The sequence below is a fragment of the Xiphophorus couchianus genome, chromosome 15 (genome assembly GCF_001444195.1).
Source record: "Xiphophorus couchianus chromosome 15, X_couchianus-1.0, whole genome shotgun sequence".
Classification (NCBI taxonomy): domain Eukaryota; kingdom Metazoa; phylum Chordata; class Actinopteri; order Cyprinodontiformes; family Poeciliidae; genus Xiphophorus; species Xiphophorus couchianus.
This window is the reverse complement of record NC_040242.1, coordinates 2,565,243-2,577,063: the sequence shown is the minus strand read 5'-3', so window position 1 is coordinate 2,577,063 and position 11,821 is coordinate 2,565,243. Positions and strand designations below refer to the sequence as shown.

The window sequence follows — 11,821 nt, the reverse complement described above, 5'->3', positions numbered from 1 at the left end:
CTCTTGAGGACTGGAGTTTGACACCCCTGCTTTAAGGGGTTCCTACCCTTGTAATAACTCTGCCTCTATGTATCATGGGGATATGTTTTTTTGGATATTACTTGAAATGCTGTAACTTGTCTGAAACTTTGAAATGTGTTTAAAGTGTAACTCAACCCGATGTGAAAGCAAAGCCAGACAAATGTAGAAAAATTCCTCCAAAGTGATTTTTGTCCAGGTCGACTTAAAAAGTGAGTTGTTACTGGTGCAAGTTAATTTTCCAAGCTTGTTAGGGATGCACGGATATGAACGTTTGATTGATATCTATTGCTGCTTTATTTGATCAAATTTATTATTGGATTAATCATCAGAATAATTGAGAAATTGCTAAAATTACTGAAATAATTGTTTGCAACAATCCTTTTTGCATCTTTTTGGTAAAGACATCTTAAATGTCTGCAATGGATCTCATTGCATATCAAGCATAAGAACTGCCATTTAACACACTGAAGAAAGAAGAAATATGGGGCAAAGGTAGCTTTAAGAACTGGAAGTTTGTTTTAAGTTGAGCTGGAACTGTTTGTGGAGGCTTTCAACAGCGACACTGAGGGGCTGCAGAAACTTCTGACACATCCTGGTGAGTAACGCAACGCAAGCAATATTTTTCTAATGTCTAGACTCGTGATTTGAAGGTTGAGTCAGAATGAAAACACAGAGGCCTGTGAAGTGTGTCTCTGTCTGTTATTTGTTGACACCATCAAAACAGCACCATACCCACAGTGAAACATGGTAGTGGCAGCATGATGCTTCCACAGGTTGTAGGGATTTGGTCAAGGTGGGTAATGTTAGGAAAATGTTAAATTAGAGCTTCAGTATTCTATCAATTATTCTGACAATAAATTGGCACATTCTGCCAATACTTCCTTTAACCACTGAATGTTATTTTAGAGGAAAGTTAATGCAAATAAACAGTTAATTTAATTAGATTTTTAAAGAAAAAAATGTATTGCCTAAAATGCAGTAACACAGCATTCCTTTAGAGGGCGCTAGATCGTTTGTAGCAAAGGATGCATGTGGAGCTCAAAAACTACAGGTTGATGTGTTGATCATTTTTCAGATTAATACCTGGACAGCAGTTATTCAGCAGAATTCAGCAGAATTTGAAAAATATTTTCAAATTCTACATTTTATTATAGAATTTGAACCAAGTGAAGCTAAAACTATCTCACTTGAAGAGCTCTAAACATTTTTACAGACAAAGCCTTTTCTTTTAATCTTAAATGCAAAAATTTGTATTTTTTAACAGTTTTGGGTTAATTACTATTCTAATCATGTTGTTCTTTAAAAAAACGCTTTTTTTTAGTTTTTTTTAAAAGACTTTAAAAAGTCTTGTTAACTGAGTGTCTCCAGTTAATGATTAATCAATGACTAAATCATTTTAATAATTGATTAATCACAACTAATCTGATTAATTGTTTCAGACCAGCTTGAAGTACTAGTTAGTTTTGGCTTCAACTTAAGATGTCTGATAAAAAGCTGGAGAAAAACAGCGACTGAATGTTAAAATGTTCAGAAAATAATCTGTTTACGAATGTGCAGCCAAGTTAATGCAGAGTATTATTTATTTACATTTTTGCCTCCAAGAGATTTGTGTGTCCTTCTGTTTTAAAATATTTTAACCTGCTTTGATTCTGTAAAACCTGTCATTCTAACACATTAAACTAACCAAACAACACAAAGTTATAATAGTTATAATAATATGTGACGTTTTCTCCCATTTTAGCTTGATATTGGATGGTTGTGTTATTTGTAATTTGCACGTTGTGCCTGTAGATGTCACTCATACTCACACATTGAATCTTTGCTTTTATTGTTTGTGAAAAAATACAGAAGTAGATTAAATGTTTGCATAAAGGAGCAGAGAGTAGAAATTAAATATGTTATATTTAAATATGTTGTATTTGAAAAATCACACCCTACACCTTTATTTACAGCACAGAAGTATTTACACCAATATATTATATTACACAATGCCTCTTGTAAACAAAAGTCATTTTTTGGGTGCATGACGTCCAAGTGTTTGTCACATATCAGTGCAGAAGACATTTACTGTTCATTTTACGACGTGATAAAAGCAATGACAGATCGCACTGAGAAGCACAACATTTACCTTTCAGGCCACAGTTTAAAGGTTTGTTTGGTCCAAAAGCAGGAAAATATACTGCAACCAAACACGGTGGTGGCAACATGGTGATATGGGATTACTTTTCACTGCAGACTCAACCCAGAATAAATTTAACAGTTTATTTTAGAACACATAAAGACACATTCTTACAAAAAATATACATTATTAATGCAGTAAAGGGGTGAAATTTGAGAGAAGTGAGCAAGTAAACAAGACACGGCTCCATTATGTTGACATTTTATGTGCTTGTAAACTTTGGGATAGTATCACATACCGGCAAACTGTTATGAGAAATTATCCGATTCTTTGTCAATATTTACTCTTTTTATGGTACCCCACTCTAAGAGTGCAGGTGTGACCTTTAGGGAACTAAAACCGTTGCTGGTTGATTCATGTTTCGACCCTGAGGTTGAAAGTTTATCCTGGGTAATATTCCATAAAGGCTGAGCCTCATGGATGTCAGCGTCGGACGCAGCAGATTACAGATTATCTAGAGGAGTTTTAGTTTATTTTTAAACAGACACAGAGGAACTTACTCATCCTTTCTCACCTGTATTACTAAAATGATATCATTAAAATGATGGAGTTTATTCGGCTGGGTTTGCTCAGTCACAGGGGGATACGGCACCTTTCTAGGTAAGAAGGAAGAGTCAGTACTTCTGTTGTAATTCAGGGAAGTTTATAGTCATATTTTGTGCTCATGTTAAAATCTGGAAAAATAAAACAGTGAAGCAGATCCCAGCAAAATGACACAAAGTGACCTTCAAATCTCATAAAAATGAATGTAAATGTCAGAAAGAGAGGTAAATCACAAACTTAACTTGGATTACAAAATTACTTTTCTTTACTAAAACAATCACTACAGCCACGCTGCATAAGTATGGTTTGCTACTCAAAGGACCCTTGCATTTAGATTTTCAGGATAAAAATATTCTCTCAACAATTTCTGCTACAGATTTGAACAGAGGATTCCTCTAGCAGGAAGGAGTTTTGTAACTCATCTCACAGTCCAAGAAGAAAAGAAAAACAGGTGTGCATACTTTACTCACAACTCCCTTGAAAAAGTACTGGCAATATAAAAAAAATAAATATCTTACTGAACTTCTTAAGTAGAAGCTTTAAATAAGAGTTCTAACCACATTTGCACTTATTTTACATCTAAGATATAAAATGAATTTAAATATTCCTCATATTTTTGATCTTCATAGCATAATTTAACGTAAAGCCTCTCTTGGGCCTCATATCTGAGGCACAGTCAGTCTGGTTGTTGCACAGCAGCTATCGGCTCATAAACACCCAGCAGAACTTGAAGTCACTTTTTTAAATGACTTTGTTGCGCGCTGGTTGTGTTGCGCTTCCCGTTGAGTTGCTGATTTGCTCCGGGGGGGTTTTCACGCAAAAAGATAAGTAATTGGAGACATAAAGTGCTTTAAACTTGGTGCTACAGAAGCAGTAAACCAGCGGATCCAGCAGACAGTCCAGGTAGGAGAGGATCATGAGGCCATCAAATACGGCTTCTGCAGTTGTCTCAAAGTTTTCCAGCTCTGCATTGACCCTAAAGATCAGCAGCACCATCCTGGCGATGGCGCACGGCAGAAAACAGAAGGAGAAAACAACCATGACGGTGGTCACGACGAGGACCGCTCTCCTTAGCTTCGTCTTAACCCCAACGGTTTTCTTCTTCAATCGATTGACAATGCGAACGGTGCAGTAGACCAGGACGATGAAGGGAATGACGATCTGGGTGAAGAAAACCACTTCTCTGGCTACGTCCTCAGGCTGCGGAAAAATTAATAAAACAAAACACAAACTGAGATTGTCATAAACATCAACAACCCCACAGAATGTTCATTAAAAACTCAGCCAGTAGTTTGACAGACGTTCCCCAGACTCTCAGCCAAATGATTGACTCATTTCCTTATTTTCAAATTAAATTATTGCATTGTATAACTGAGATGATACTGAAAAGTGTCACTAGAACTTATTGTCAATAGCTGTGACTCTTTTTCCTACAAAGGAGGTAAACTGGCTGCAAAAGAGTTTCAATGTCAAATTTCACAGATCTTTTATGAATCACATTTTCTGTGTTTTTCCCATTTCACACTGTGGATGCAAACAAGATAAGAGCCTTACCTCCCTCCAAGAAATCTTATTTTCCGTGTTTGTGTTATCGTTGTCGAGGCTGTTGCAGCAGTCGAAGCCCCTCAACATGGTGGGAATGGTGAGAGGCAGAAGCAACACCCAGATGAAGATTGAGATGTAGGGAGATTTCTTCAGAGCCTTCAGGAGGTTTTTTCTGCCTGGGTGCACCACGTTATAATATCGATCTACAGAGGTCACCGTTAGGAAGGCGATGCTGGCGCCACGATTTAAAAACAACATAAACAGCATCGCTTTGCAGATGACGTCCTCCTGGCTCCTCCTATTTCCATCAATGAAGTTATGAGCCTTGATTGGCAAACAGATCAGCAGCAGAATGTCTGCCAGCACCAGGTTGAAGAGAAAAATGTTGTTGCTGTTGGATTTCCAGAACTTGAGCTTGAATATGAAGAGGTGGAGGACTGATGTGTTCAGAGGCAAAGCCAAGATAAAAATCACAATCATCACAGCTGCGTAGAACTTATACAGATCATTGTTAGCAACAGGACAGTCAGTGGTGCTGTTTGATGTAGTATTTAAAGTCATATCTGTAAAAAAGAAAGTAGCAGAGATGTAGAAAACAGTTATTCCCTAAAACTGAAGAACAAATTGTTCCATAAAATGTTGAGATCAGCTGCTAGATCAGAGAAATCCTGTTGAAAAAGTTTATTCTTTGCCTTTACTATGCTTCAGAGCTCTGATTTCAGTCCTGCTGTGTGTAAAAAAAGTTGCCTTTAAAAAAGTTTCAGTCCTACTCTGTGCAACAGAATCTGCGCTTGAAGTTCAGGTCAAATGAGCGGCGTCCACTCTGAGTTTTTACTCTCCTGAATCTGTGGCTCCTCCTTATTGCCTGAGGAGTTGAGTCATCAGCTGCTTTTCCATGAGAGGCAACATGGACCCAAACATACAATCTCTCTTACATATACAATGGAAGTTAACTTAAAATTTCAGTTTCTGATTGGACCCCAGGCTTGGACCGGAAGTGCACTTTTATTTTAAAGGTTCACTTCCAGTTTATGTTTGATTCACACTTTAAGTTTCTCCCCGCCGGCTATAAGAGGTTAAAGCTTTGTGTTAATTAATTTGCAAAATGACATTATGTATCTGAAAAAAATGTAAATATATTATGGGGGCAAAAAATCCTGTAAAGCACATATGTGCAGCCTCAGTTAAAATTGGTCTTGTAGAGATGTCCCTGTGTCATCCTGAAGTCATTGGTAGCATGTGTAAGACGGTTTGATTGTATGTTTACGGGTTTGATAGTACATGTGAGAGGGTTTGTAAGTTTTGGCCCATGGGGCGTCTCATACTTTTCCACTTTTGGACCAATAAGGATTAAAAACTCCAGAACCAGTTCGCAACATCTCATTCATATTTCTGCTTCTGTTGTAGCAGTTAAACAAAACCTGGTTGCATATAAAACAAAACTTCAAAGTGCTTGGATTTCTGAATGTCCAACTGGAAACTTGTGAAGCCTTGACAAGTCGAAGTAGGAGTCGTGTCAAGACACGTTACCTTGACCTAATTTGAAAGCCAGCAGAAGCAGAAAAAAAGCATTTCACCTTCCAGCAGAGCATGCCACGGTTTCCTGGTGCAAACTGTGAGAAGTTTGTTCGTCTGAGTAAATCCCAGAAGCTGCAGTTTGTCCCAAGACTGACAGTTTTCGACAATGACTCAATGTTCCTTTAAAAAATTGTGCTGTGAAGGGATATTTAAAGAAAAACTCCTCAGAGGACGCAGATGTGGGTCTCTGGGAATAAGGGAAAGCCTACACACAGTCACAAGGAGCTTGGACTGCCGTCGGTGTATGTAAGGGAAAGTAAATGAAGCTGTGAGGAATGTTGCATCCTGAGGGAGAAACATTTCTTTAATGCATGAGAAATGGATGGTTGCCTTTGGGCCTCAGACTCTGCATGCTTTGAACACCTTTTCTACTCCAGCAGCAAATCCAGACAATGTTGCAGATTGAAACGTATCGTCAAGGTCTTGTTTCAGTTTGGCTCCTTCCCAGACCTAACGGTGAAATTTAGATGATTAAATCACTCCAGATGGTGTGGATAGACCCAAATCTTTGTTGTTTCTTTAATCCTAGTAACTATGTTGGCATTAATCATCTTTTGCTAGCCAGAAACAGGAAAACAAACCATTATCATGCAATTCTGAAAGAAAAAAAATTATTTCATACGCAATTTGAGTTGATTCTTACTCAGGCAAACTTAATACACTACAGAACAGACAACTTTAAAAACTCAATACAGATAACCCTCCTACTCACAGCTCAGTATTTGTGGAAAATTCACAGATGCTTTTCATAGAAACATAATATTGACAGATTGGGAAGCTGAAATTCATCTTCAACTTTCTTGGCATTGATTGGCTTTATGGACATCATCACAGAGACACAATCATTTACAAAGACCAGCCTGTTTTGGACTTTTAGAGAAAGCCTATAGAAAGACCTTAGGCTAGGATTGCTGCAAGGCAACTGTGCTACCAACTGTGTGTCCATGCAGCTAAATTTCACACAGTGGCACAAAACAATTTTTATTAAACCATGCTTGATGAATTTCCCCACTTTCTGTGCTGTCACAATCCAAAGCAAAAGGGGGTGACTATGCATAGAAGGTAGCAGAACATGAATCTATTTATAAATCCCAGAGTTGAAGCGAAAACCAGTCGATGATAAATAGAGGATCTGGAACTAAGCAATAAAAACAGTTTTGTTTGGGTTTTTTGTTTATTTTTTTTGCGGTTTATGAAGAAAATGCACCAAGAAATGACCAAGAGTTTATGTAGAATGACCTATTCCTAGAAATGTCGCACTGAACTCTTAATCCTGTCACTGAAAAGCACCAATGTGGAATCTGCAGTTTAAGCTCTGATTATTTAACCCAGTGGAACATTTAATAGAGCTTTTTTGAGGCTGAGAAAAATATGCAGCCAGCTGAGAACATAAACAATCAGACTACTGTTCTCAGGCAGTGAAGCCAAGCCTTGACATCACTAGACATCTTGTGTGCACAGTCTTGACATCTATAACTCATTCTGCAGTCGACTCCTCTCACTTTGAACCGGGCCGTCTCTCACGAGGCTGATATGTTTTGCTGTTGCAGGATCCCATTTCTCCTATTCCACCTTCATCATTTCTCCCACATTTACCAACATTTAATCTAACTGATTACATATGCAGATATGGTTACAGACAATGGATGAACGGATGAATATACTGGATTATGATACTGTTAATCTCACAGTGTTAGTAATGTCCCAGTTTTGGTACAATCACATCAACAATACTGCATAGTTATAAATGTTGAAATGTTTCAGTACCAATAATGTAAAAGAGACCACAACCACCTGATAATAACAAAAAGTCTGTAACTTATTTTTGCATAACAAATGTGAGCATTAAAATATCTATGGTGGTCTGTTTCTCTGAATAAAAATAAGATGCAACAAGAAACAGGCTGAACTGGCATTTGCTTCACACATCCGGTTTGTTTTCCAGTATAGCATTAGCTTACATAATGGGAGCTCAACATTGACACTACTGTTTACATAACACCATTATCATTCAGCTTTAAGTGTCTGGAGAAACCGTCACCCTGATGGTTTACTGGAGCGGCGAATACCTAAGAGTCAGATGAACAAACAGTGTCTCAGACACTCATCACTGCTTGACCCTCTGATTTTTTATAAGCAGCTGATTTATTGTGGTTCAGTGACTTAAAGTGCAAGAAGATTTTTACCAAATGACTCCTTTCAAATTTTTTCAACACTCATCTTCTGCTCCTCATAAATGATTCATTAAGGACTTTTGTCTCAGACAACTCATTAGTCGGAAATGATCATCACTGACATTCAGCTACAAATGTCTAGGCTGCTAGATGTTAAATTCAATAAGAAAGGTTTGCTGTTCTGTTGAGGCACTCCACACCAAAGAAATGCAATAAATGCTGCTTATTTGTATTTATCAAAAGTTGGTGTAGTGCTGGATAAATAACATGTTTAAGGGTTGGATTAAAGTCCGGACTTCGAGTAGGCCTTGTGAAATTCTGTTTTTTTCATTTTCAACCATTCAGAAGCAGACTTGCAACAGTATGTCTTCCACATAGAGATAATGTTGGTGTGATGATTTTGCTGTAAAATCAGCCTTTTAAAATTATATTTTGATGTACCCAGGTTATCTCTGATCTGAACATTTTAGGTGACAAATGCAAAAATTGATGAAATCCCAGTTGTCAGATTTGATTCTAATAAATACTGTAAAATGTGCCACCAGCTTCTTAAAGTGTCACCTGCCACTCAGTTACAATCTGACCAGGTGAGTGTTGAGTCTAATTTGATCATTGTATTCATTGCCACTAGCATTGCCTTTTATTTGTGCATGTTCTTTTAAAAACGCACTCATTTTTTGAAACTAGAATACTGTCTTTATTTTGACTGTCCACCTCTTAACTAGACTACAGTGTTTCCCACTGAGCCTGCCTGCAGAAATCAGGAAGTTATTGTTAGTTTTCAGGCATTGAAGCAACACATTCCCAACCTTGAACATGGAAATTCAATCTACAGGCCCTGATGAAACAAAAACACAGCTCCTTCTCCACACAAGCAGCAGGTCGAGACCCGGAAAAAGCTCAGGCCCAACGCGGTCAGAGTTCAGCATCATGCTGGAACCACAGCTGCGTCTTGTCACAGAGTGCCAAACAACACAAGTCGAGCCTTAACACCTCCGAAACGCCGTGCAGTTCCCATGCATTCCACAGCAGGAACTACTGGTAGCAGCAGTGGCTGCATTGAGGATGAAGATAACCCATCCTCCCAGTGTCACCAGTTTCCCAAGCTCACAAACCTGCATCCCGTCTTCTGCCTCCAGGATTCCCACTTGGACATACATTGGAGGGTAATTATATCAACAACACTCCCAGTGAATTTTCTGACTGAATCCGAAGCTTCGATAAGATGAGAAAATCAATATTGACTGTGGAAACTTTTCTTTAAACCTCAAGATCATATTCAACTCCCATGTTTCTATATGCACTGGATCATTAGTCTTTAAATGAAACAACATTTCCTTCTGTCAGAAAAGAGGATTTTAGAGCACTGAGCAACAATCCACTCCTTTTTCCTTTTAGCCCAGTCAAAATGCTTCTGATTCAGACTCCGTCCTCAGTTCACACTTTGTGAATCCACTTCAGTCTTGAATTATCATTCCTCTGAAAGTTCCAGTTACCTCTGTTGTTTGTTTACCATTTTTACAATGTTTTCCACTCAACTTCCCAATAATACTGGCTACAGCAGTAAAATGATATTTTATATCTTTGTTAATGACTCAATCCAACTGTCCCCACTATGATGAGAAACAGTTGGTGATTTTCATCATTTCTGTAAGGCATTATTATGACATACAGTAAATAGGTATTTGATATATCACCAATTTTTTAAGTTTTCCAACTTACAAAGACTGGAGATGTCAATCATTTTCATCATGGGTGTACCTCAAATGTGAAGGATATAATCTACAAAAATTCAGAAAATCACCATTAGAAAAACCAAAGAGCTTTTCTAAGGACACCACAGACAAATTGTAGGCTGGGATGAGCAGGACAACAGGCAACAGCTTGTTCCATATCTCCCTTTATGGACCCATATCTTAGTGTCCCTCCCCACTTCTTTCTATGAATTAGTCAGACTGAGTATCGCTGCAGTCAACTTGGATTCACAGACCTCAAACATTAACAGTCATGCTCTCTCTGTTTTGCAACTTGCTCTTGACCCTAAGGAGGGTATTATTTAGTGACTCGCATGGAGCCCCAGGGATGTTTTACCAACTTTGGCCTTAACCTTTAAATCTCCAAGACGTTTATGAACCATACACCAATAAAATTTTACCACGATTGAAGAATTTAAGATTAAAGGTGACTTAAATTTAGCAGCAAGAATACTCAAGTAATAAAAATAATTTCCCTTTTGCTGAAACTGAAGGAGTCTCAGTGGAGACCTTGGGAGACGGATTGGCTTTTATACATCAGTCAGATCAGATCTTCTTTTCCTCCCAGTGGATGGATGGCTCTTCAGTTGCCAAGTTCTTTGCCTTTTTCTTTGGAGATTGAGCCACAGCTGATGAGAAATGCCCAGTCAGGATTGACAGTCTTTTGAGCTTAGGTGTTGAATCCTTTTTGCAATGGCCCCGGTTCCTTTGCTCCCTTTGACGTCTGGAGGAAACAGCCACACTTCCCCCTCCTTCACTTCTTTTATAGTTTTTTAATAGACAGATATGTTTCATTGGTTGGCAGACTCCCTTTGTGGGGTGGATTTAGGTAGATTATCTCAAATCCCCCGTTGCTTAAGAGAAATGTTGTCATTTGGTTTGCATTCTTGTTCAAGAACCTTCACTTTTCCAGCCCAAAACCTCTAACTAGTTCCCTTTTCTCAGCCGTATTCTTATCTATACTCTGTTGAAACACTTGATGTCTCAATGACATATGATTACTTCATCATTTTGTTCCATTGGTGATCTGACACTAACACAGTTTATAAGTTTATATTCTCTTCAAGATTACCGTTGAAAATCCCAAATCATTTAACCATAACGTTTTCCATTTGGTCATTTGCGTCTTCGATTTAACAACGAAGGAATCACATTACTTTAGTTTTAATCATCAAAGCAGCAATACTATGAGAACTGCATGTAGCATTAGCCTCTCACCAATGACCACTGGATCCCAGGATCCCACATGGATAAGCTGGTATAGACGATGGATGGATGAAGCATATGGAGAGGCTTTGAATTCAAGTTTTTAGCCAACAGTAGAAGGTTGTTTTGAAATGGTTAGGTTTTAAAAAATCTAAGGTATAAAAATGCTGAAACTGACTTTCAGCCTTTTGCAATTTGATCATTGAACACAGATTTCATCAGGTCCTCAAAATGCATTTTTGGCCTTCTCAGAACTTGAGGACACGTCACGTAATCTTCATCATCTATTTGACTCAGGAGTGATGGACCAAGGATGCATCTAAAAGTTGCATAACAATGGCTCTCCAGGACAGTTACTGAAGGTGTAGCATTACAAAATGTAGGAAAACATATTATGTACATTTACAACAGCATATTAGAGCAATTGTAAATAGAAATAAATAATAAAATTTCTGCCAACAAACTCATAAGTTTTTTAAATAATCTCATAAATTTTCTAACAGAACAAGGAAATTTCTGAGCTCTAAAAGTCAACAATTTGCAGGGAAAAGCAAATAAATTTTTTAGAAAACATTTGGAAATTTGAGTTTGAAAAGTCAAAGCTTAAAAGCTTGAAATTGTGAGATTTTGTAGAAAAAAAACGTTGACATTTCTGAGTTTCAGAATCAGAAAAATCTTGACTAAAAACTCAGGAAATGTTCAAATGTCAAACATTTTCACCTTTTGAAACTTTCATGTTTTCTTTTTCAGAAAATTTCTGAGATTAATCTAAAAATTTCTGAGTTTTTTGGCAGAAATTTACTTTTTTTTCTATCTGTAAT

At 37.7% G+C, this 11,821-nt stretch overlaps 1 protein-coding gene across 2 annotated transcripts; it reads right to left on the bottom strand.

Moving 5' to 3' along the window:
- Positions 1 to 1,915: 1,915 nt before the first annotated feature.
- On the bottom strand, positions 1,916 to 10,545 carry gpr31 (G protein-coupled receptor 31). Of its 2 annotated transcripts, XM_028039519.1 has the most exons (3): positions 10,331 to 10,545; positions 4,298 to 4,851; positions 1,916 to 3,943 (listed from the first exon to the last, which is right to left on the bottom strand). In XM_028039519.1, the coding sequence occupies exons 2-3, from the start codon at positions 4,847 to 4,849 to the stop codon at positions 3,485 to 3,487; spliced, it is 1,011 nt and encodes a 336-aa protein (XP_027895320.1). In that variant the 5' UTR covers positions 4,850 to 4,851; positions 10,331 to 10,545; the 3' UTR covers positions 1,916 to 3,484. The 2 variants fall into 2 exon arrangements, with proteins under 2 accessions (XP_027895320.1, XP_027895319.1); XM_028039518.1 differs by lacking the exon at positions 10,331 to 10,545 and having other exon boundaries at positions 4,298 to 5,274.
- Between the last annotated feature and the right edge of the window lie 1,276 nt (positions 10,546 to 11,821).